Source organism: Tamandua tetradactyla, chromosome 7 (assembly GCF_023851605.1).
Source record: "Tamandua tetradactyla isolate mTamTet1 chromosome 7, mTamTet1.pri, whole genome shotgun sequence".
NCBI lineage: Eukaryota > Metazoa > Chordata > Mammalia > Pilosa > Myrmecophagidae > Tamandua > Tamandua tetradactyla.
In genome coordinates this window covers 22,617,777-22,644,099 of record NC_135333.1, presented here as the reverse complement: position 1 = coordinate 22,644,099, position 26,323 = coordinate 22,617,777, and the positions used below count along the sequence as shown (strand labels likewise).

Sequence of the window (26,323 nt, the reverse complement as noted above, 5' to 3'; positions counted from 1 at the left end):
ACATTTGTTGAATGAATGAATGAACAGGTAGATGCAAACCATCGGGAAGGGGAGGTTGGATAGGAAATGTGCCCTTTGAAGGGTTTCCAAGGGCGAGGAATTTGGGGCATGTTGCCTCATCTGCTGAGAAGGCAGCTATTGTGTGCCTCCCCAGCTGGCCCCTGGGAAGCCTGGCTCCACTTGGGCCCCGTCTGAGTTCTGTGTCACAGCTCCCAACCTTCTCAACCAAGGGCCTCTGCCGTCATGAGCAGGCTGCTGACGTGCCTGGAATGCTCTCTCTCTCTCCAGCTGGCTTTTACAACCTAAGTCCCCTGGTGACAGTAAACACAACCCATGCAGGGCCTGACACTGAGATGCTCTGTGTCTTGGCAAGGTGGGGCCGAGGGACCAGTCACCCATGGTTAAAAAATACAAATAAAAACAGGACAGGGACAGGCAATAATCTAAAAAAAATCCAGGTCCCGAAGTTATTTTTTTTCTGACCTCATTTTTTGTTTGAGACAGAATTACTTGGGAAATTAAACTTGTTTGCTTTACATGGTTGCTATAGACCTGATTGGATAAATTGAGTAATAATAATATTATTATTAATTAAAGATGAATAATGACAGCTACCACTTCATCAGAGGTCACCCCAGGCCCACGTAGGTTCTATGCTAAACACTTCATACATACTCACTTCGTTAGTCCTGTAAGACGAGTATTAACCATGGAGGGTTATATCATATCAATCTTATGAGGCAAGTATTAATATTAGACTGATCTTACAGATGAGGGAATTGAGGTTCTGGATCACAGAGCCAGCAGGCAAAAGAGCTGGAAGTGGAGCCTTTATGTATTAATTCACCCATTTACTCATTCCACAAATAATTATCGAGCACTTACCATGCACCAGGTTCCAGGGATTCACAAGTGAATAATACTGATAAAAATCTCTGCCCCGTGGGGACAAACACAGCAGATGCGTTAGATATTACATGGTGAAGAATAAAGCAGGGACTAGAGAGGAGGAGTGGAGGGTCGGGGTTTGGGAGGGAGGTCAGGAAATCTCCCACCGAGAAGGTGACATCTGAGCAAAGAGTCAGAGGGCTGGCTGCTGAGCTGCGGGGATGAGGAAGACAAATTGGAACCTGAGATTTCTGTGGATTCATCTTTCCCTTAAATTCATTGTCACTCTCTTTCCTGGGTTATGTGCTTTCAGGTTAGAAAATTGGAAAGTAAGCTAGGGAGGAATTAGGGGTAGTAAACTTTCACCCATTCAATCACTCTTTATTGAATGTTTATTAGGTACCCATTACAAGCCGGGTCTATAAATTAGAAAGAATAAGATCTTTTTACTCTGCATTGCTGGGCAGTATAGCTGCTAGTCACATGTGGCTACTGAACACTTCAAATGTGGCTATGTGACTAGGGAATGGAATTTTAATTTTGTATAGCTTTAATGAACTAAAATTAATATATAAGTTTAAAAAAGAAGCAATATAAAATATATTTCTGTTAAATACAACTTAGTATTTGGGTAGGGCTACATTTCACTTTAACCATTGGAAATTTAGCTCTGAGTTGAGATTTGCTGTAAGTCTAAAATACCCAATGGATTTTGAAGACGCTCCCTCAAAAAAGACTATAAAATATCTCATTAATGAATTTTTATATTGATTATATCTTGAAAGGATAATATTTTGGACATATTGGGTTAAGTGAAATGCATTATTAAAACTAGTTTTACTTGTTTCTTTTTAACCTCTTTTTAATGTGGCTGCTAGAAAATTTAAAATTACCTTTGTGGTTTGCATTATATTTCTATTGGACAGAATTGGTCTGAACCCTACCATCTCATAGCTCCCAGGCAGCTGGCGGGGAGTGGGTACACAGTTGGCTAATTGATGCAGCATGTGGAAAGTACTATAATAGACCCAGGAACTGAGTGCTCTGGAGACAGAGAACTGAGCCTTCAGTCCCGTCCAGGGCAGGATCAGAGGAGATGATGCCTTAAGCTGGGTCTCCAAGATATGTAGAAGTTTGTCATGTGCAGGACAGGAAAAGGGATATTCCAGGGAGCAGGCACAGCATGTGCAAAGACTGAGAGGCATGAAACAGTGAGAAGTGCCCCTGGAACGCAGGGAGCTGAAGGGGTGGGTTGGGTTGGAGAGGTAGGGAAGTAGATATGACTCAGGAGAGGCCTCTTAGGGCCACACCACGCAGGAAAATGGAAATGGGCATCACTCACCTAGAGAAAAGAGCATTTGCTGGGCACATAGGTATCTTTATGTTATACGCTTGTTCATTTATTCAGTACATCTTTGCTGAGTGCCCACTACCTGGTGGGTATTATTCTAGCTGCTGAATAAGCAGCAGTGAACAAGACAGGCAAAGCCCCTGCTCTCACACACTGACATGCAGGTAACAACATCTAGGACAAGGAGGAAACAGAAAACTGAGATCAGAGAGGTTGAGTGACTTGGTCAAAGTTACACAGTGAATGAATGTAAGGCCAGGGTTCTATTCTGGGTCCTTTTCATGCTGTTTTGGTTTGCTAAAGCTGCCAGAATGCAATATACCAGAAATGGGCTAGGTTTTAATGATGGGGATTTATAAGTTACAAGTAACAATTCTAAAGCCATGAAAATTAAGGCTTCACAAGAGGATACCTTCTCCGAGTAAAGGAGACGGCATCCAGGGCTCTCTGTCACATGGGAGGGCACATGGCAGCATCTGCTGCTCTTTCTCTCCTGGGTTTAGCTTCTGGTTTCAGTGGCTCTCTCTCCTCTCTCTTTCAGCTCCTGCAGGTCCTTTCTTTGCATCTTGGGGCATTTGTCTCTAAGCTCTCGGGGCTTTTACTGACTTTTATCGTCTTCACAAAGGTCTCCAGTAAAGAATTAAGACCCACTTTGAATGGGCTGGGTCACATCTTAATTGAAGTAGCCTAACCAAAAGGCCCCACCCCTACAAGGACGGATTAAAAGAACATAGTCTTTCTTGTGGTACATAACAGATTCAGACCAGCACACTAACTCCAGTGCTCTTTCACTCTGCCACCATGACCTATGTGTTAGGTTAAGGAATTTGGACTTAGTCTTAACGGCCACAGGCAATCAACAGAATGCTGGAAGAGGGAGACACAAGGTCAGACGTGTGTTTTGGGAATGAACTATGGTGACCCACATGGAGAAGGGATGTAGGAGATCAACTCTGAAATACATAGTTTTTGCTTTGTAGTTCTTGTAGATGCTTCTCCTTAGCATTTGCCATAGCTCCTTACTTCCTGCCAGAATTATTTCCCTCCTTTCTCAAGTCCATTGTTAACCTAGAGGCTAGAAGGAGATTTTTAAAACCAAAGTGTTATGGCACTGCTCTCGTCAGATTCTGTCTGACTCAGAAAAATATCCAAAGTTCTTATGATAGTTCACAAGCCCCATGAGGGCTGGTCCTCCCTTAAACTTCTATTACTCTTCCCTATCTCAATTCACTTTACCCACATGGCCTTCTCACTGCTCCTTGAACATGCCCCGGGGCCTTTGCACTCCCTAATCCTTATGCCTGGAAGACTCTTCCTTAAGATATCCGGACTCTATGCTCCTTCACTTCCTTGGTACCTCTGTTCCAAAGTCAACTTATCAGTGAGTGAGGCCCCCTCCCATCACCCTCACCACTTTAACTGTACCTATTCTTTGAGCTAGCCCTTACCATTAACTCACACAGAATACATTTATTTGTTGATGGCTCACTGTCTGTTCTGTAAACCCAATGAAAGCAAGGACTTCATTTTTGTTCATTTCTGCATCCCCAGTACCTAGAATTGTGATGGGTTCATAAAAAGCACTTAGTTAATATTGTTGAATACATCAGCCCAATCAGGGAGCAAATTATAGACAGTCATATTTAACATTCCCACCCCACCTTCTCTAACCTCAACAAAACCTAAAGTCTTTTCCATTGTAGCCAAACAGAGTTTTACTCCCACATGATCCCAGCACGTCCCTGCATCTGATAAATTTACTCTCTCCACTTTCTGGCTGTTAGTCTTTGCAGGGTGGCATGGTATTGCTTCCTGCTCCTGGAGTCCAGCCAGGGCTTTCCCTGTTGGTAGGAAATTTATCACATTTAGTTACTTTTTCTAGATAATAGAAACTTTCAATGATTCCCTGATGTTTTTTCCCCCAGGAAGAAGCTATCTTATTTTTCAGATTAAAATTTAGCACAGAGAAAACAAAGCAAATGGAACTGCTGCCAAACATTTGCTTGCCCCATATTTTCACCCATGTACAAATTTAGGAGGAAGAGATGGGATGGAAAAGGAATACAAAACTCAATCTCCAAAAGGAATTGAGAGTTGCCAGTGCCAAGCGTCCTCATAGGTCACTGTTGGGGATTGATCATGCCCTCCACAAAACACATGTTCACGTCCTAAGCCTGGTCTGATGGGTGTGAACCTATTTGTAAATAGGATCTCTGAAGATGCTATTAGCTAAGGTACAGGGCCTTAATCCAATAGGGCTGAAGTCTTTACAAGCAGAGGCAATTAGACACAGAAGTAGTAACCAGAGGAGGAGATGGAAAGAGACATATTGCCATATGGTGGAGGGAGAGGTTGAGCCACCACCAGAATGTTACACACTAACTATAGAGAAAACATGACCTGCTGTTACCATGAGCTGGACTTCCAGCCTCCCAAAACCGAGACAATAAATTCCTTTTGTTTAAGCCCACCAGTTTATGGTGTCTGTCAAAGCAGCTGCTGGCAAAGTAAAACACCTATGTGGCCTGATGACATCATACCACCAAGTGAGGAAGGCAGTTGCCTGAGGGGCTAGAAATCCTGTCTCCTTTTCTGTTGGTTGTCCCCATACTAGTTGGGCATCCAAACTGACACTCTTCCCCCCCAAATCCTACTTTCCTCAATCGGGAAGTGGATAATAAATTGAAATAAACTCTTGATCTGGATTATTTCAACTGAATCCTTTAACATCCACTGATCTGTTTCTTGATTTCATCTATCAACCCCCATGAAAAGTTCTTCCCTTGTGTCTTAGTTTCCAGGCTGCTATACAAATATCCCACGACGGGGCGGCTTAAGCAAAGGGGATTTATTGTTCTATGGTTTCAGAGGCTGGAAGACTTGCTTCCGCCCATGGTGGAAGGCATCCTGGAGGCTGGAAACCCTTGGGGTTCCTTTGCTTTCCTGTCACATGGCCATGTCCTCTTCTTTCTCCCCCAGGTCCCAGCTTCTGGCTTCTCTATATGGCTTTCTCTTCACAAAACCTCCAGTAATAACAGGATCAAGGTCCAACCTCATTCAAATGGCCACACTTTAAAAATGACATCTTCAAAAGGTGCTATTTACAATGGGTTTATACCCACAGGACTGGATTAAGAACAAAATTTTTTTCTTCCTTTTTTCTGGGATACCTAATTCAATGTATCACAACTTGTATTCCTTTGTAAACAACATATAAAACCAGTAGAAAGGAGGCATATAATATTAATGGACAACATTGACTGAGTGCTGTTACCCATCTCATGCTGTTCTTAGTGATTTTATTCTTTTTTGCATTAACTCATTCAATTCTCAGAAAAACCCTTTGAGGTAGGTATTATCTGTTTTTACAGATGAGAAAACTGAGAAACAAAAAGGAAATTGCCCAAGATCACACTGCTAGGAAGTAGTAGAGCTAGGAGTAGAACTCAGCTGATTTTGCCTCTGGAATTTATGTTCTTAATCAACATTGTAACAATCTTTCAGCCACTGAGCAGGGGAGGACCACAGCTTTCTGTCTTATTTGTGAGTAAACTTTTGCTTTAATTTTAGTTATCTATTCAACATTCAGATAGCCTGGGTTGTCCCACGAGGTTTGGTGGCTGGAGATCAGTTGAATTCTGCCCATTTATATTTCTACCCACAAACTGGAAGCTTCAGAAAGATGGGATCATGCTTTTCTTATTTATCCCAACCGCATTCTCAGCCCCAGATATCTGGTGTGTAGTGGAAAAATAAGTATGTTTGCACAGTAAGTTTGTTTCTTGCTGTTTTATGAATGTTGAATACTTCTCTTATTTGATCTCTGAGGCATGTAACACAGGAAAAATTAAAGGAAAAACCCAAGTCCCAAATAATCTGCTTTCTTGTAGAATGAGCAAGTAGACAGAATAGAAAAGAGGCATTTTGGGTCCAAACATTCGATGGCTTTTATAATCTTCCATTTTGCCTTTTATGTGTAAATACAGATCTAATGTAAACGATATGTATTAGTGAAGGCAATACTAGCTGCTATAACAAATAAACCCTCTAATTTTCAGGGCCTACCATAATTGAAGTTTATAGCTCAGTTATAGTTTAAGGCAAAGATTCCCAGCCAGAAGGGGCTTTACTCCTCAGGCTTCATTTTATCCTGTGGCTCCCCCATCTTATGGGCCCTCAATGTCCTGTCTCCAGCTAGGCCAAGTAGGGAAGGCATACCCACTTTTAAAATACTCTGGTTTGGAAGTAACACCCTTTACTTTGGCTCATATCCCATTATGGAGAACTAATCACATGGCAACATTTGAATGCCAACGAGGCTGGGAAATAAATCTATGGCTGAATAGCTTGCTGCCCTTCCCTATGGAAAGAGGGCATGAATTTTTGCAGACAGCAAAGAATAAGAGGCCTTTTTATCTTGTATTTAATGCAGATGTCCATGAGATGATTAGGTTAGAAATTTCACAAGGTAACTTCCTAGTACCTTATTCTAGAAAAATGGAAGAAAAATATCAACCAAAGGACAGGCATTGATTGATGTGAATTGTGATGTCAGGCAGCTGAGAAAAAGGGTGGGAGCAAAGTCTCAGGGTCAGGATAGAGTTCCAATCCTGACTCAGGCAGTTGCTGTCTGATCACAGGCAACTTAACATCTTTGAAACTCAGTTTTCTCAACAGTTAAAGGGGAATCATGATATATGACATCCAACTTGCAGTTTTATAGTGATCATAGCTGTTCTTAGAAAGACCCTGTTACACAGTTGGTATTGATATGATAAATGATAGCTGATATTGCTGTTTTCTGAACAAAGATTTCTCTATAAAAATAAACATACCTAGTATTTTAAGTTGCTTTGATAACAGAAAGTGTAATAAAGAACAAGTAATGAAAAAGTATAATAAAGAACAAGTAATGAAACTAATGTAAATATAAGCTGTGGGTTAGTGTGGATGTCCTACTTCTAACTGCAGATATAGCAACATTGTCCTGTATCTAGCACCAAGCAAGAAATCAGAGTCTAATCAAGCGGTATGCTTACACCACTTGTAATTGCACAGAACTGTAGTGGGAGCCGTGGGAGAGGAAAAATAAGTATAATGTCAATAGCTATGATTTACTGACTACATATATTACACCCCTGAATTCACATACCAACTCATCAGACATATGGTTACCACTGCCACTTTGCAGAAGAGAGGACTGAGGTATAGAGAAGAAAAGAATTGCCCAAGATCATCCTAGGTGGTAACTGGTGGCACAGGGATTAAAACCCAGCAGCCTGGCTCTAGAATGCCAGTTCTTAATCAAGCAGCCTTAGACCTTGTTGGAGGAAATGCTTTGTATGTGTGAAAACACTTGCACACGATGCACGATAACATTGTGTTGAAGTGTGGTTCAAATTATAAATGCTATAGGAATTTGGTCTGGAGAGCAACTCCCAGAGCTTGGGCATGAGTATGTGCCAAGCATTGTCCTGGGTGTTTTCCATCCTTCCCATTTAAGGAGAGGTAGCACTGCCTATGTGGAGGGGAAGAGCATGGACTTTGTAACTGGACAGGTTGGATTTAAATCCTGGCTTCACTATTTACAAAATGTGTGATTTCAGGCAAATTACTTAACCTTTCTGATATGGTTTCCTCAAATGAAAATTGAGAGCAACTATCTCACAGAGCTGTGTGTGTGTGGGGGGAGGCAGTTTAGATAGCATATGGAGATTACCTAAGACAAAACTGACAATATAGCAGGTGCTATTTATTTAATAAGTTCTGATTATGTCCCAAGCACTTGGGTACAACACTATCAGTCAGAATAAACTAGGTTATGCTGCTGTAACAAACAACCCCCCTAAATCTCAGTGATTTAATATTCACTCATGCAACTTTTCAGTGCAGGTTGACTGGGGCTCTTCTGCCATCTTTACAGAGGGACCCAGGACTGGGGAAGTTCCATCTCTGTACTGCCATAATTGTCAAGGCAGGAAAAAGCGAACATGATAATTTGCTCTCTGTCTCTTAAAATTTCCACCCAGAAGCAACACGTATTACTTTTGCTTTCATTTCATTGTTTTATGCAAGTTGCATGGCCACATCTTACTTCAAGAGGATGGGGGAGTGGATTGCTACCCAGGGGAGTGAAAGAATCAGAAAATATTTGGCAAAGTTTTAATTACCACTATAGATACAATCTATCTGTAAGACAGACAAACTCTCTAAGGTATATTTTAAGATGAGGAAAGCAAAGCTCAGGGAGATTATCTGACCAAAGACACACAGCCAATCTACTGTGAAGCCAGCACTCAAGCCTCCAGTCACTTGTTCTGACACTAACCTACAAGCACCATGTTTACAGGCTTTGTATAAAGGCATGTTTCAGGATGGGGGCAGGGAGGCCCTGCAAATGTGTTGAACAGAACAGGAATTGAATAAATATAGCCTTTGTGTTTTGTATTATGCAATAGCCAATGTGGGCCTGGGGAAGGCAGAAAGGGATAGAGGGATTTATGTCAAGCATTAGCAGAAGGAAAGCTTGGCCAGACAAGAGTACCAAAAGCCAGAATGTGGAAGAAGCTACCTGTAAAAAAAATATAATGAGGGGGATGTTTCATGGCCATTATTCTGGCGGGGGTGAGGGTGGGTGCAGGAGAAAGTCCTTTGCAGGAGTTCGGAGTAAGGTGATAAGGGACAGACAGGAGTGAAGACAGCAGGGATGCGGCGACACAGAGGAAGGGGCGAACCTGAGATGCTGGAGAAAAAGCTCAACGATTCAAAGGTTAAAAGGGAAAGAACCTCAGAAGTAATTTAAAGTACGCACCGAACACTTTTCATATCTTCCCCTTCTTAGCCCAGACTGGTATACCGCACCATTTATATCTATATCTATAAAAAATCCCTAGAGCCTTTTTAAATTCTGCCTTATTTTTTCTTGCCTCTTCTTAGGAGAACGGGGGCAGCCTCGCCGCGTTTGGAGGCTCTTTCTGTCTCATCAGCTTGTGGGATACGGTCGTTATTACCATAGTCAGGACTGGCCCTCCGAAGGGCCGAGAGGCTTGCCACCCGCCTCTTGCTCAGCAGGCCCCGGGCCCAGATCCAAAGTCCCATGTTTGCCCACCTTCGATGAAGGCCTCCGTGAGCCGGCAGGGTGAGCGCCTCCAGCGCCCATCTCTTCCATATCCCCAACTCTCCTCCCCTCCCAGGCGGCAGCCCTCTTTGGAGTCCCGGATGGTGCCAGACGACCTGCATTCGGCTGCAGGCCCGGGGTGCGGTTCCTGCTTGTCCCCTCCTCCCCGACTCCTCCCTTCCTTGGGGAGGGCGCCGGGACCCAGGCCCAAGCGCCCTTCCTGAGGTTCTCCCGGGCGCTCAGCTGCCGCGGGCGGGCGCGGCCCTTCCCCAGCCGAAGGTGGGGGCCGGCGTGCCAGCCTTAGCTGGGCGGGAGAGGGTGCGCGCTGCGGCGGGAGGCGGGTGCCGTGACTCACCGCCTGTAACCCAACACCTACCCTACTTCCCTGCCCCCAACCTCTCCCCTATCTCCGGCCTGGGGCCGCGGCAAAACCTAACCAAAAATGAACGGACGCCCAGGCCTGTGGCTCCCCGCACCGGGTCGCGAGCGCTCCCCGTTGGCCCTCGGTTCAGGGCGCTCTCGCTTTACCGGCCCCGGGGCTCGGCCCCGGTGCTAGTAGGAAGGAAGGCCGAGCGGCCGGAGCAGGAGGCGGCAGCCGGCCCGCGATAGCCACGGCGGCGGGCGAGCTGCGGGGCGCCCGGGCAGGGGGCGCTGAGGTTTAGAACCCCTGGCCCCTATTCCAGCCGAACGAGGACAAAGCCTCCTGGCCTAACCCGCGCGGCACAAAGGGCGAGTCCCAGCACGCACCCATCCCCCTTTCAACTCGGGCCGGCCCAAAGCCCCGGCCGGCGGCTTGGAGGTGGGGAAAGCCCCGGCCACGCCGCCCCTAGCTCCCCCTCCCTGGGGCTGAGCGTGTGCACCGCCCCTGTTCCCGCCCCGTCTGCCCGTCCCCCCGGGGAGGGGTTGGGGGGCGCGGCGCCCCACATAACACTCCCCCTCCTGCGCTCGGAGCCACCCCTCTCCCCTCCCTTCTGCAAACACCACCGCCTCCCCTGCAACCACCGCCACCTCGCCCGACGCTCTGCAGCTCGCCGCGGCCGGTGGGCGGTGCGCGGACTGTGCGCGCCGGGGGCGCCAGATGTGCAGCCCCGGCCGCCGCCAGTGACCCAGCCGCAGCCCAAGCGGGATCCCGGCCGCCTGCTTCATGCTTCGGGGGCCACCTTGAGCGCACCCCGGCTTCCCTCGGAGGGGACCCCGACAACCTGAGCGCTGCGCCGCGGTCCTACCCTCTCCAGCCCGGCCCGCCCCGCGTTTGGATATGGAGGGGGCAGCTGCGCCCGCGGCCGGGGACGGCCCGAGCTTGGGGTCAGGGGCGCCGGGTTCTTCCCCCGAGGCGGCGACGGGGACCATCGCGGCTCCAGCGGCAGCGGCGGCGGCTGCGTCGGAGCCCAGGAAGCCGCATGGGGTGAAGCGGCATCACCACAAGCACAACTTGAAGCACCGCTACGAGCTGCAGGAGACCCTGGGCAAAGGCACTTATGGCAAAGTCAAGAGGGCCACCGAGAGGTTTTCGGGCAGAGTGGTGAGTGAGGAAATCCCCGGGGACGCCCGGCTAAACACGCGCGGGGCGGGGGTCTGTTCCTTCTTTGTGGGAAAGGGGTTCCCCGGGACTTCCCAGACAGACTCCTCACTCTCCCCAGCACCCTGTGACTCAGGTTTGTCTCTCTCCTGAAACACTTGTTACAGCCTGTATGTAATATATACATGTATTTGGGGATATATATATATATATATATTCCAACAGCAAAGTAGTGTTTATGATTTGCAAACGCTTTGCAGCGGCGGGAACATTAGGGTCTCCCCGGCCTGCACGCATTCAGACTATGCCCTGGAATGCCTTATTTCTCCGATTCCAGACAGGCTTTCATCCTCATCTCAGAGCTGGTGCCAAGTCCCCATGTCTTATAGGTGAATGCAGTCTCCTGCGCATCCTTTCACTCGGACTCCCAGGCGCCCACATGCTGTTGCTGCAGTAAGGGAGAGCGGTCCTGTACTTGTGTGTGTGTGTATGTTTTCCTTAAGAGAAAGAGCTACGGAGCAAAAAATAAAGGCTGCTCCAAGCTTGACAGTTTGCATTGTGACTTCTGAAGGACTGAAATGCCAGTGGGCATGGGCAGCCACATCGACGCCCAGTTGCAGCATTCATTGTATTTCAGGTGCCTCCTGCAGGGCTACAAATCCTTAAAGGGTCTGACCAGTGCTCCCGTCCCCTGTGACAGTTGAGACCCTGCCAGGGTCCCAGCACCATTTGCACAGACCCAAGGAGCACTTTAAATGCCCTGGAGTCTCTCTGCACTGTCCCAGCCTTGGTTCATTGTCATTTTCCTTTCTGTGGAACAGACTATTGAAATTCATACTGGTTGTGGCTAGAGGGTTGGGTTCAAAGTGACTGACTGTTGCAGAAAGATTTTGTGTGGTGTGTGGCAGAAAATTAACATGTCTCTTTGATTTGAAGCAGATCAGATGTATTATAATCGATTTAAGGAAAAAAGTAAGGAACTGATTATAGGACTCCTTGTGTGCACTTTGGCGGAGTTTTGGGGCCCAGGGGTGCTTATAAATGGCCCCAGGGAAAAAAGTGAAATGAAATGTTGAATAAAGTGGTAGGTGATGTTGACAGTTTTCTTTTGCATTTGTACGGGGACAGTGATAAGGAAAAAATGAGACACCACTAGCAAATTTCAGCTCCCAAATTCAAAAATATCTGAATGTATCAGGGGGCTTGAGTGATTTGAATAATCTCATTTCTCAGCTTCACTGGGTTTATACAACTTTTTCCGATAGCTTTTTAAAAAGTCAGTTATCAGTTATTTGGAAATTTGAGATGTGCATTATACATTTTGAAGCTGTTTCTGTCATAAATTCTACATCAAGCAAGTATTTGAGAACTCACTCTGGGCAGGTTCTATTTTTGTAGGTTGAAAGTGTTAAAGAGGAGCTGGGTTATAAAGATGCTCTTTGATGATCGCTCTTTCAGATGTGTAGAAGAAGAGGCTAGGAAAAACGCACTTCATTCATACTTTTCTTCTGCAGTGGTAATCCCCAGGCTGAATGTTGAATAAGCAAAAGCTAAGCTTAGCTCCTTGGTCCCGCAGACTTAATAGTTGTTGAAGAATCACACAGGGAAGTTGGAAAGAGGAGTATTGAAAAACAGATAGGTCCAGTTCCAAGCTGCAAGTTGAGATTATGAGCATGTGAGGGCTTGAGTTGTAAGGGTGTGTCCTGTATTTTGTGAGGGGACACAAAATGCCTAAATGCTGGGGAGCTGCTTCAAACTGTTGGGAAACATGAAACCTTTTCTTATGGTAGACTTCTTTCCAAGCTTTACTGGGCCTTCCTGCCACGCGTTCTTCCAGCCATCTGATTCCCGGCCTAGGTTAGGTGAAAGGGACTTGCATCATCAGTAAGTGGGAGCCTTTCTCTTTTGGTGGGTGTCTCTATATGCAGAAATGCTGAACATTCCGTCAGGATTTAGTCGAATGGCCGCTAGGAGGCGCCTTGAGAACAGAGGAGGCTCATTTCTCACAGGCAAAATTTGAGCCACAGTGCTGGTATTGTCCAGCCCCAGTTCAGGTTCCCATTGTGCTATTAATTTCAGTTAAATCACTTATTTTACTCTGAAATTATGTAAAGATTTTGAAATTTGGCAGCAGATCCAGGTCCAGACACTGGCAATCCCCAACCTGCTTCGTTTCTTCAGGGGGCTGCTTCTGCTCAGCAGATAACCGTAGAAGGTTCGTGAGATCATCTGGATGACACACCTTGCATAAAACAGATGGGAAAACTGAGGTTCGGGGAAGGAAAGCCCTCCTTGGCCCTGAGTCCTGCCCCTGCTGGGCCCATTGCTCACAGATGGTGGAAGGACTTCAGTGAGAAATGGAAATTGTCAGGTGGAAAATTCCCCTTGCCTAGATGAAAACAGAAAATGAAACAAAACAATAATTGGTCAGTAAGCTGTTCTTGCCCCTACAGTACTGGTGACTCAGAATCTGTCAAGAGCAGCAAGACATTTTCATATAAAGTATGAGCTTGGAGTTGTCTTCTGGTTCTGATGATGCAGTAAACATTCCCACCTTGCTTTTGAGGTACAGTAGAGGGAAATTTAGAGGGTGTGGTCTGCCTATCTTTTTGATCTTTGAGTAGAGTCCTGAAGTAATGTTTGATTTTCATTTGTACAGTCCTCTTTATAGCATCTCTCAAAAGGGGCCACGTGGCCTTAGCCCCGGTTTCCCTGTGCAAGTGCCTCAAGTTTTGGCTGGGTGGGCATCAGACTGCTTGAGATGCTGTGAAATCAAAGCAGTGGCCCCCCTCAGGGATGGTAGATGTTTCTAAAAATGATAATGTTGTGGCTTTTAACTGCACATCTGGCAGAGCTTTCTGCACAAGCAAAACAAAACACAACACAAAACATCACTGTTGATATTCCGTGAAAGGCAGCTCTGAAGACAGTTGCACATCAGAAGCTTGGGCTCAGCGGGTGCGGTCCTCTGCGAGATCCAGGAGTCTTACCCTCTTCAGTCCCAAATGTGGTTTTGCAGGCATTGCTTGAGCATGTTCACGAGACAAAGACTAACAGTGGCTTGTTCCAGAGATTAACAACCCAATAAGGAGGCACTCTTGCGGAAGGGCTAAGAACCCCAGCTGACATTCGCATCCTTCACTTACCCTTCCTAGCCTTGATCTTGAACACACTCTGTAACTTTTTGAAACATCAGCTTGCTCATCTGTAAAATGGGGCTGTTTATAGCCTCATTTCATGGACTTTTGAGACTCGAATAAAATAATCTTTGCAAAGCTTCAAGAGGGGAAATTAGCCAATTTAGTCCCTCTTTGAGCAGATTTTGTTTCTTCATCTCATTTAGACTTCCATTTAAATTTTAAGACATCAGATATGTTTGACACTTGGCCTTGTATCCCACAGAGAGCAGAAGGGGGAATAATCAACTTTTTAGGGTAATTAAGTGCATGCTAGGATAATTTGGGAGATGCACCCCCAGGAAGCTGAGACAAGCATCCAGATTCAGATGGGAACTGAACACATTTCTAAGGTCTTGAATTTGGACTTTGTCTATTGCACAACTTTTGTTTTGATACAATTTTGAGCATGGCGGTGGGGTGAGCCCCTGTGTCATGATAAGGCTTGTTTTGTTTGAGACAAACTTCCTGGGCCTTCAGGCTGCCAAAAAACAAAAACAAAACAAACAACTTTCTGGGGAGAGGTGTCATGCAATCACCTCCCTTCCAAAGGCCAAGTTCACCTTTCTCTCTTGAGATAGCCACGTTATCTCTTGTGGACAGCACTGCTCTTTGGGAGGGGTCTGGGATGGAAGAGGCAGGATGGATGGGTACCACATGCCCCTAGGGCTGCCTCTGAAGGGATCTGAAGAAATAGGGGTGTTTTAAGCACCAGCCAAATGTTATTCATAGCTTTTGTGCTGGAATATTGGGGATCAGGGAGGTAAATGAGTCAGCTGGGCTGCTGGGCCAGGAGCCATGTGGGCACATCAGGCTCAAATCTGGATTTAGAATGAAAGGATCCTCGGCGAACATATGACCCAAACTTATCATCCCAGAGGTGGGAAAAATAAGGCACAAAAGTGTTAAATAACTTTTCTGCGGTTGTGCAGCTCGAAAGTACTGAGCTGGGTCTAGAAACCTGATTTCCAGGTTGATATTTAGTACATCTTCACTAGAGAAAGAACTTACATTCTAGTAGCAAAGATGAAGTGTACTTCCAAATACTGGACTAATTCTGTTCAGTTCAACAAAGATTTATCACCACCTGGCATTTGTTACTGGTTGTGTTAAATGATGGCATATAGAGATAAGTAAGACCCAAGAGTGTGTAGTCTGTGGGAGGAGACGGTGTGAGCAGTTCTTGGGCCTTGGGCTCCTCTTCTTTCAAGGACTCAATTATTTCAGATGATTTTCAAGGTGGCATATAGTTCATTGAAACTTAGTTAATCCAACTGAGTTGGATCCCCGAAAGGGACAACCCCCCTCTCCTGACCCCTGTGGCTACCATCATTTACTAACAGCTGACATTTTTGAGAGCTTGGGGTGTGACATGCTGTGCTAAGTGCTTTATGGATGTTTGCTCTCATTTAACAACCCTGCGAGGTGTACACTCTAGTTCGACCCATTTTACAGATGGGAAAGCTGACACTTTGTGAGGTTAAGTAACTTGCTGAAGGTTGTCCAGTTAGAAAGTGTCCATCAAGCCCAGCTTGCTGTTGCCCAGCTGGAGACGTCTGGATATGGGCTTGGTCCATTCACTTATGGTGCCAGAAGATCAGCCATCAGGAGATTCTTTTCCTGGTGGTTTCTTGCTGCTCTTTAGGAAGGGTTACAGAGGGAGCTTCTCCTCTGGCTAACCGACCCTTGATCTGAATTTGAGAAGACTGAAATGTGGGGCTCTGCAGGCCCGGAGCCGGTTCCAGGGCATTGCTTCTTGTGTGTTTGGGGAACAGTGAGCAGGCCAGGTGCTTGCAAGGCAGGGTTCGTGTTGGGATGCAGTGGGAGACAGATTGGTAAGAGGCGATTGGGACAGAGGTAATAATAATAAGATTATTGCTTATACTTAGTGAGTGCTTCTAACAAGCAGGAAACATATTAACTGATTTAACCCTTATAGCAGTCGTGCTATTATCCCGTTTTCAGATGAAGAAACTGAGTCACATGTACTTTGAAGTAGCGGGTCCAAGGTCACATACAACAGCAGAGTCAAGATGTGGACCCAGGCAGTGTGAAGGCATAGACTTTGACCTTAACCCTCCCTTTTGCTGATCCTGGGCGCTGCTAAGTTGGTTCTGAACACAGTGGGGCTTTGATCCCATCTGTCCAGCATGCTGACTTGTAGCAGGGACACCAGCTAAGAGGTTTTCACAGGAGTTGAGGTATGTGAAGATAAGGATTAGAAGCCGAGTTGTGGACGCTAAGAAGAGACGTGTCTGCTTCTGACCAATTATCTTCTTGTTGGTCCCTGAGTGAATTTGAATGAATCTGGTCAGGAAGCTCTCCACTTGGACACACACTGAGCCCTTTGTTCCCCTGAGCAGCATGAGACCCTGTGTCCCTGGAGCTCTCTGGAGGGGTTAGTTTGTTCACTTCCTGACTGCAGACACCATGCCACACCTGGATGTCTTGAATCTCACCTCCTTTTGGGAAGCAGTAGGAGATGGGAGTTGAGTTGGGGTATCTTTTCGGTTAAGCCCTGTTAACCATCTTGAATCCATCCCATATTGCCTCTTACTGCCAGCACCTTGCCTGGTGCTAGCCACATAGTAGGTCCTCAACAAAGGCTCGCAGGATATAACCAAAGTGAATAAGTTGAGTAAGTGAATATCTTGGGAGTTGTAGAGGCCATTGGCTATTGTCCCTGACCTCTAGGAGCTCTCAGATTCAGTGGAAAGAAAAGAAAATTGCTGGAAATGAATGGCAGGTTATGTAGCAGACTCTGCAAGGACAGCAGACCCTTCCCTCCTCAAATTCCTTTCTGTTACATTTGCTCACCCGTTCATTAGGGAGAGACATACATCCAGGCTTGTTGGGTTCCTGGCTGTGGCTTCCTGTCCTCAGTGGCTCCAGAGTCAGACAGCATAAGTCTCATTTGTCTTACCCACATGAAAGTCCTGGAGCATCTGTAAGTTATGATTTGTGAAGTATCTGCTTCAAAGCAGAATGCATTTATCATCGTGCTGGCCCAGATGACAGTATACAGTGCAGGAATGAGAAGATCCCAGACCCCGGAACAGGAGGGGCCAGGCCAGATGATCCACCCGTGAGTGGGGTCTGGCTCTATTGATAAAATTCCCTGGAAATGGCCCAGCAGCAGCCAGATGTTGAATTCATGGCCCGGCTCTTCGGTAAACTTTTAACTGCATGTTGAAACCGAGATTGTCAATTCCACTCCTAGGTATATACTTAAGAGAAATGCAAGCATATGTTTGCACAAAAACATGAACACGGATGCTCATTGCAGCATTCTTCATAATAGCCCCAAAGTGGAAACTACCCAGATGCCCATCAGTGGAGGAATGGGCAAATAAGATGTGGGATATCCATTTTATTTATGGACTATTATCTATGGAATACTTTATTTATTCCATAGTTTGATGGAATGTGTACATACTATTTATGGAATACTATTTGACAATGAAAATAAACGAAAGCCTGATATAGGCTACAATATGAATGAACCTTGAAAGCATTCTGCTAAGTGAAAGAAGCCAGACACAAAAGGCCACATATCATATGATTCCATTTATAGGAAGTATCCAGAATAGACAAATCCATAGATACAGAAAGTAGATTAGCAGTTGCCTAGGGCTGGGTGGGTTGGGGGAAAGTGGGGAGTGACTGCTAACGAGTATAGGGTTTGTGATGAAAATGTTTTAAAATTGATTGTGAAGACGATTGCACAACTCTGTGAATAGGCTAAAAACCATTGAATTGTACATTTTAAATGGGGAGTTGTATGGTATGTGAATTGTATCTCAAAAAAACAGTAATTAAAAAAAAACTGGGGCATGGAGTGGTGGTTCGGAAGCAGGATGGAAGCTGGTTAGCAGGCCTCCGAGATTCCCACCTGTGGGCCCACAGAACTCTCACACTCATTTCGTTTAAGAAGTAGAAGGCAATATCCTGTGAGCCATGGTCAAGAGTGTGAGCCCTGAAGCCTGCCTGCTTGGGTCTGTATTCCATCCCATCTCTAACAGCTGTGCAACCTTGTGCTAGTTACTAATCTCCTTTTTTTTTTGTTTTTTGTTTTTGATGCATGGTCAGGAAATCGAACCCAGGTTCGATGACTTGGAAGGCAAGCATTCTACCACCGAACCACCTGTGCACCCCTACTAATCTCCTTTTAACCTCTGTTTTCTTAAATGTAGAAAATGAGCTTCAAAACAGTTCTTATTTCATGGGATTGTTGAGAAGGCTCAGGGGGATGATGTAGCCTAGTGCTTGGCATAGAGTAGGAGCTCAATAAATACAGCCAGGACCCTTGCTAGTATAAAAGGCACCTTTGTGGAACTTTGGAGAAAGGCTCCCTTCCCAGCCTGAAGCAGTCTCCCAGACTTGTGGCTCAGTGAGAGTGGTGTGGACTGGATGCCATCCACTTGCCCCCCAAACTGGGTGTCTAGTACTCCTGTGGGGCAGCCTTGTGGTAGCTTTCATCTTTTTTTTTTTTTTTTTTTTTTTTTAACTAGCTACTGCTTGTCACTGCTCTGTGGCCAGTGATTCACCAGAAGAAAGACCCGGCACATATTGATAGCACACATATCTAGCAATGGAGCAGATATATTTAATGAACACTTTCTAATGTGCCCAGGGCTGTGGGAGGTTTTAGGAGACTATGACAAGTCCTGCCATTGAGAAACCTAGAACTTAGTTGGGAGTATGTGACTAATACATCTGGAATAATCCAGCGACAGCGCAAAACATTAGATAAAGGAAGGATAGAGGGAAAAATCACGGCTGTCGAATCAGACAGATTTGGATTCAAATCCTCTCCTGTTCCTCAGTAACTAGCTGCACATTTTATTCGAACATCTGTTTTCTCATCTAGAAAAATGGGGCTTACCAATATCCTACCGAGTGGGCTTACTATGAGAAATAAGATTTGGAAGCTTCCAAATGAGAGCTATTATTTTTATTTCGGTGAGAGGCAGTAGCTTAGAGTACAGGTACCCATCTTATCTTGGATCGTGGCTCTCCCTGCTTAAAACTCTTTTGTGGATTGCGTGGAGATTAAATTTTGAATTTGCTATGTCCTTCCAGGCCCCTGCCGGGATCTCTAAACTCCCATTTCCTTATTCCTAGATCGCCTTTCCTTTAGAGCGAGTAAACAGTGAGGATTTGTTTGTTTGTCTGGGCTCTCCCTCCCTTTCCTCCCCCATTGGAAGGCAAGTAGGGGTGATAGTCATATTTGCAATATATCCTGGCCTGTAGTCCAATGCCAGGTATATAGTAGGTGCTCATAAGTAGGAATGAATGAATGAATGAATGAATGAACAACTGCATGAAGAATGCACCAGTAATCCCAAGAAGGGAGGGTTCTGTGAAGGCAGTAGGCAGCAGGCAGGCCCCTCGGGGTCTGTCCTCTTCTTTTTCTCCATCACCCCTCTCCTCACCACTTTGTGAGAGCCAGCATTGCAGCCCTCACTGCTGCTGGGGAGAAGGAGAATCCAGCCCACCCAGGACATATTCTTCACCCCTGGCGGCTACTCCCGGCGGTTCCTTGGAGTTCTGCAGTCTCCTTGGACTCCACCCACACTTTTCCGTCTTCCTTTAATGCTTCCAGCTCCCCATCTGAGAAGCCCTGGTGTTCGTCTCTGCAGAGCGTGCAAGTCTTAGAGGCAAAATGCATTTGCAAGCTTTTCAAAACATTTCTCCCAGAGTTGTAAATGAAGCACTTTAAAAATTGTAAACCTGCTGGAGTGCGGAGTTAATGTATAACTGGAAAAAAAAAACCCATGATTTGCCTTTTAAACTTGAGAAAAGAATTCCTTTTTATTTACATTCATAAGAGATATTGAGAGCCAGGATGAGATTTCCAGGGGGATGGAGCTAAGAGGAAGCTGTGGTAGGTTTAGCCCCTTTCCTGTAAAGGGAGGGGATGGTGTTGTTTAAGTCGCTCAGGGTTCAAGTTTAATCTATTTGGCTGAAAGGCAAAATCCCAGGAAAAAAGTAGCTGCTTTTTTCTATTAGTATCTCCTAAAGGGGTCCAATTTCCTTCTGCCTGTGTCAAACTCCTAATATTGATGTGGCTCAGAGGGCACAAAGGCAGCTGATTACACCAGGTTAGGACAAATCCTTCCCAGCTGTTGTCATTTTACTGTGTATTGGGCTCGGCTTGTGCATGATTGGCCCCAATGGCCAAAAGACATACACATTCCTGTCTTTTACAGACTGTAAAATGGGATAACAGTGGTGGATGGAAGTGGATGATCCATTCTATGAATCTAAGAGGCAGCTTGTGTGTTGACCACCAGAGTGACTGACCTGTGGCGCCAGATTGCCTGGGTTCGAGACCCCACCTCTAACCTCTTATGTAACCTCAAGAAAGCCAGTTGTGCCTCAGTTTCCTCATCTGTGAAATGGGAGTGACTGTGAGGGTCAATGAGCTGTTCATTGAGTTCTTAGAAATTGCAGGGCACAATGGATAGTCTAAAATGTTATTCCTGGAGGAAGTCCTCTGGAAGCAAGGAGGATGGGATCTTTCTTGGCCATCTTTGAGCCTTGGCAGTGCTGAGACTAGGTGTCCCCGTGCTGAACCCTCTTTGTTCACTTATAAATGGAGGGGCTCAGACAAAACATCCTTAAAGTTTCTAGCCAGCTCATAGGAAGAGAATCCTAGGATTATTGGAATGGAATGGGTGACATGGAGACTTCATTTCCTGTTGCCTGGTTTTTGGCAGAAGAACTCCTTGTTGTGGGGAAAGGGAAGTATCTTCAGTTCTCAAACCCCTTTGGGATGGTTTGGTGCAGGCTTTGTTAACATATACTGGAGAGGCTCCCTTCCTGAGAGCGTCAACCTGTGCTGGGGAGGCCCCCTTGAATGCATTCCCTCTCAGCTCCATGTAGGTGGCACTTACTTAAGCTGACTACGAGGCGGGTTCTGAATTAGACTCTGTGCGAGACATTAAATGCTCACCTTCAAAAGACCTGCCAGTTTCCTCATGTGTAAAATGGGATAACAGTGGAAGCTGCTTCTGAGATTGTCGGGTTACACATGTGTGGACTGGGCTGAGAACAGTAGCTGGTTCTCAAGAAATATGAACTGTATTATTTGGGATTCACAGGTGGACAAGTTCATGTTCTGCTGGGTTGCTTGGAAGTATCTTTGCTCACTGCTTAGATACTTAGAGTCAAAGGAAGGGATTGCTTTACTTTTGTTCCCAGTGTGGCCAGGACCCCATGGCTGCCTCTACCCTGGGTTGTGCATCAAGGAAGAGCTCACTTGATCTTGGATGACAGATGAACTCAAGGCAAGAACGTACGAATGAGTAAAAGACTGAGGGAGACCCTCGCCTTATGGGAAGGAGTGTTTTTCCCCTCACTTAAAAGAAAGACTTGACTCTCATGTCTACTGTTAAAGATAAACACATGAACACTTACTGAGCTCCTTATATTTGCCAGGACCTGTGCTGTGTGTGTTGCAAGCATTATCTCACTGGGTCCTTAGAACCATCCTATGGCACAGATACTGTTGTCACCCCACTTTACAGGAGAGGGAACTCTACAGCAGATGGTCCAAGAGCCACACTAATTGGACCTTGAGGAAGGCAGGAATGAAACCCTTTGTCTGTCTGAGCTCTTAACTATGACCCTTGACAGCTCTTCAAGGACTAGAAATATCTGTCATGTTTTTCTCAGGCATTCCTTCTGCCTCTTCCAGGTAGCAGGCTTAAAAATATTTTATTCCAGTATTTGGTGAGCTCCTTCTCTTTGCCAGGCATTAGGGAGACAGCAGAGAATAAGATGCAACCTCTGCCCCCACGGATCTCATCCACTTCTTTGTTCTAGAATGTGCATCTAACTCATCATTTCTAATTGCTCTGTCCCTCCAGTCCACGCTTAGCCCTTCCTGCTGCTTCATTTAGGGAGACAGACAGATTCCCTGTCGTATCCTTTCACTTTAATCTCTCACAAGTTCATCCTTTTACATCAAACACATTCATTATACAGTGAAGACTTTCTCAGTATCAAAGGAGCTGCCAATCAACCTTGAGAAGAAGCTTTCAGTGGTCCTTTATGCACCAACATTAGCTTATGTGGTTCTTAGAAGATTTGAGAGCAAGCTATTTCTTAGCTAATAGAAGCGGTGGGAGGAAAGGGGCTCATCCCGATGGAGGTCCATCTGTTGGGCTGAGACCCTGGCCACGTTGGTGGGGTGGAAAGCCAGGGTAGTGATGCTTTCACTTCAGTGAGAACCTCACTTTGCATCTTCCTCTTGGTTAATTGATATCTGTTTCCCAGACATAATCAAGTGGAATGCTTGGGGAGGGAACACATGTGTGCATGGGTGTGCCAGCAGCTGGTAGCAGAAATCCTGGAGAGGAGAGGGATTAGATGGAAATCTCCACTGAGTTATATCTACCTTCTTGAATACGTAGGCAAGCTCAGAGCCAAAGGAGAAGCCTTGGCCTAAGAATCCTAATAGCAGGAAACATTTAGTGAGTGGTCACTGTGTGCCAGGTGCTGCTAACTACATGCTTTCTCTCCTTGTGGCCAGTATTATTATTTCATTCATTTTGCAGACAAGGAAGTGGAGGCTTAAAGAGGTTAGGTGATTTGCCCAAAGTCACAGAGCCAGGATTCAGGGCAGTGGGCTGTCTGACTTCAGGGCTTGTGGTTGTGCCCACTGGGCTCCATTCTCCTCATGAGTGCTGAGCCTTGGAAGCTTCTGCAGCCCTCTGCTTTGGCTTTTCACCTACACAGCAGGATGGCAGACACTGTCAAACCCAGACCTAAAGCTCAGAGATGCTGTCTTCCAGACTTGTGGAAATAGCAATTTCAGTAACATAGTTTCATGACCCTAATTTTTCTGTGCCTTCCTCATTGATGTACTCCCAGTGCCTGACATATGATAAGGATGCAGTACCTATTTGTTGAATGGCTATGTAGTGTTATGAGTCTGGGAATGTCCAGGGACTTGGGTACTAGTCTTAACATTGTCACAATTTAAGCTGTGTGACCTTGTGCAAAATACATCCCTTCTGTGGCTTCAACTAACTTATTTGTAAGATGAGAGCTCTGGGGCAATAATTTTTTTTTTTAAAGATCCATTAATTCCCTGAATATTTATTGAGTACCTGTTATGTGTCAGACACTGCTCTGTGTGACAGTGACAGCATGGTTAGACTGATAAGGTCCCTCCTCTCTTGGGCCTTGCATTCCAGCCCTTTCCAGATTCAACATTTTGTGAGTCTTTATGTCTTGTTCCAAGTTGCTTCAACATGCGGTAGCTGAATACCCCCTGGTTTGTCCTCCTCCACTAGAAGGGATGCTCCACCAGGGCAAGGGTTTTTATCGGTTTTACTTATTGATTTGTACCAAGTGCATCCCACAGTGTCTGCCAAGTAGATATTGGCAGTGTGCATGCATTCATACAAGAATGAATGATTGCAATATCTCTGATGCTGACAAAATCTCAGGATATAAAAATTATGGCGCTAAAGCCTGAGAAGAAAATTACGGCACAAAAAATCCCATTTTCCAGAAAAATTTGTCTTATAAAGGCAAGATGAAGCTGAGATCGGAAAGGTTTATTATCTGCTAGTTGAGGAATTAGGGAGCCAGGCGGAATTACTTGCCTTTAAAATTTTTTTTTCAAATCTGGTGATGCTTTTTGCAAACCACAAACAAAACAAAAACTCTCCCATTACTCTTCCTTTGCTTCAAGCAGAGGCGGCACTTGCTTCTTAAAACAGCTCATGAAGGAAAAAATTATTAAAAATATTTTGCATTTCTCTGGAGGTGGCGCACACAGTCTGAATTCCTTTCAGCCCCACAATGAGTTCTAATTTTATGAAATGTTTGGATTAGCAACCAATTTTCCGGTGGAATTTAGGAGGCTTGTATTTGTACTTAACGCTTGAAATGAAGAAATGTCACAAAATCCCTTGTGTCTCAGGCCCAGTGGGACATTCTAGCTAAGGACAAAATGACCATCCAGGCAATGACGGAGAAGAAAGAGATCTCTTTGGCAGCTGTGGGCATGTTTTGCAGATGGTGGTGTGTTCTTGAACTGCAGTTTCTGAGGCTTGGTGGGGTTGCATACCACTTCCAACTGATCATGGGCTATAAAAATTCCAGCCCAAGTACAATGTCTTGTACCTGACCTTGTTCTTTCATTTCCCAGAGCCAGAGAACATCGGGGCATCTGGTAATTGGGCAAGAGGCATTTGATAGCACATGGTGCACTATACAACACCCCCTCCCCTCCGCATAGCACATATTTCTTGTGTTGCAATCTCCAGTTTACATATATCTCTCTGCATTGCCCCATTTGGACACATGCAACTAATACAATTAAAATTAATTAATTAATTACAATTAAATAAAGTTAAAAACTCAATTCCTTGGTCCCATTAGCCACATTTTAAATGCCTGATAGCTCTATGTGCTAGTGGCTCCCTTTGGGCAGTGCGGAAAAGGTCATTTCTATTATTTGTCATAGAGAGTTCTATTGGACAGCGCAGCTTTCGACTGAGTTTAATGAGGGCAGAAGCCTGGTGCACACCTCACATTGCTTTATTAGCTCTCTAACATTTACTGCTATCTGAAATCATTTCTCAGCAACCTCATTCATCATGTTTAATCTGAATCTCTAGTGCCTGGTGTATCTTAAACACTCTATAAATATTTTTAGAATGAATGAATGAACAAAATGTTCTTTCTGCTTCAGCCATGCTTTGACTGTGCCGGACACATAGTAGGACTTAAAAAAATTGGAATGATTACTTATAGAATTGTAGCCACTGAATGGATTCGTCTGATATTTGTTGAGGAGCTACTGTGTGTCAGGTGTTGTGCAAAACCTTGGAGGATACGGTGCTGAGCAAACAGACGTGGATCCTCTAGTTCAAGAGCTTTTCTGACCCGATGGTTCTTAAATTTGCATGGACCTGTTAATCTCCTGGGTGTGCCTGTTAGAATGTGCCTTCCTTGGCACCCACCCCGGAGGTCTGACTCAGCAGGGCTGGGCTGGGATGAAGGGAGCCCTGGAGCTCTTACGTATTTTAACCCAGCAACTCAGGTGAAGATGAGCCGGGAGGTCCATAGTCTGTACTATGAGAAACAGCCCCGGGCAGTGAGAAGCTAGTCCACGCCACACTCCACTCCACCTTCTTCAATCCCCACCTTCTCTTATGATAAATGGAGGGTCCAGGGACCCCGCGTTCTTATATTGGGCCTGAAACTTGAGGCCTCTTTCCCCATTATCCCTCCATGGACTAATAATGGTAGCAAACGATTAGTACATGTGCCGGGTGATAGGCTAAGCAGGTTAAATCACTGACGTAAGTCCATCCTTCGGTAGGTATGCACCTCGGTATCCTCATTGTACAGGTGAATAAGCTGAGGTGGAGCAAATTAAGTCACTTGCTTGAGTTTGCACTACTCATAGGTGGGATTCAACCCAAGAAGCCTGGCTTGGTTGTGTGCAGGTTTAACCGTGCTGTGATGTGCTGCTGACAGTCACTGGACTTAGAGCCGCTGCCTCCTGAATGCCGAATGCCTGAATGTGCCTTTTGATCCTTTTCTGCTCAGAATCAAAGTTCACGTAGGATTGACGAATGCAGTTTAGGGGATTAGCAGGTGTCCATATTATGAGCTCTGTTGATCTATGAATACCTGCCCCTGCCCTCAAGGAGCATAGTTAATTCACTTGGCAGACATTTCCTTGGGCTTACTAGGCACCAGCCTGTATAGGGCACGAGGTATTACAGACGTGGCCGCTTTGCAGTGGGGTAGATGGAGGCACAGGTAAGTAACTGTAAGACTTCTGGACAGAGTGTCACGCTGAAGACAGGTCTTTTAGACAGGAAAGGCAAAGGAAATCTTAAAAACTAGCTTTCCCTTCATTTTCCTGCTTGTAGCTCTCAAACTTTTACATCATTTTGCTGTCACGTATGCCTATTTCGTCCAGTAGGGGTTGTGTGTGTGTGTGTTTTGTGTTCTTGTGCGTGCGTGTTTTCTGTGTGTGGTTGTGGATCCAGCAACCTGTTCTACTCTTGTCCGTCCTGCTTTTAAGGAAGGGTTAAAACTACTCAGAAAGGCAGGAAGGCCCTTTCAGAACTGGGAGCAGCCCAGATGATCTGACCCGTTGTAAACCTTGAAAAAGGAGAGTGAAAGGGAGAGGAGGCATTTAACATTTATTGACTATATACTATATGCCTTCTGCAAGACACATTAATTGAGCAGTTTACATGGGTGATCTCATACAATCCTCCCAGCAACTCTGA

The 26,323-nt window shown here is 45.5% G+C and overlaps 1 protein-coding gene across 1 annotated transcript in view; it reads left to right on the top strand.

The window, feature by feature from the left end:
* Positions 1-10,412: 10,412 nt before the first annotated feature.
* NUAK1 (NUAK family kinase 1) overlaps positions 10,413-26,323 on the top strand; it is a 72,310-nt gene continuing 56,399 nt past the window's right edge. The window contains exon 1 of the mRNA XM_077168600.1: positions 10,413-10,878. Within this exon, the coding sequence (XP_077024715.1) occupies positions 10,615-10,878 (264 nt within the window). The 5' untranslated portion in view covers positions 10,413-10,614. The remainder of the gene's footprint in view (positions 10,879-26,323) is intronic.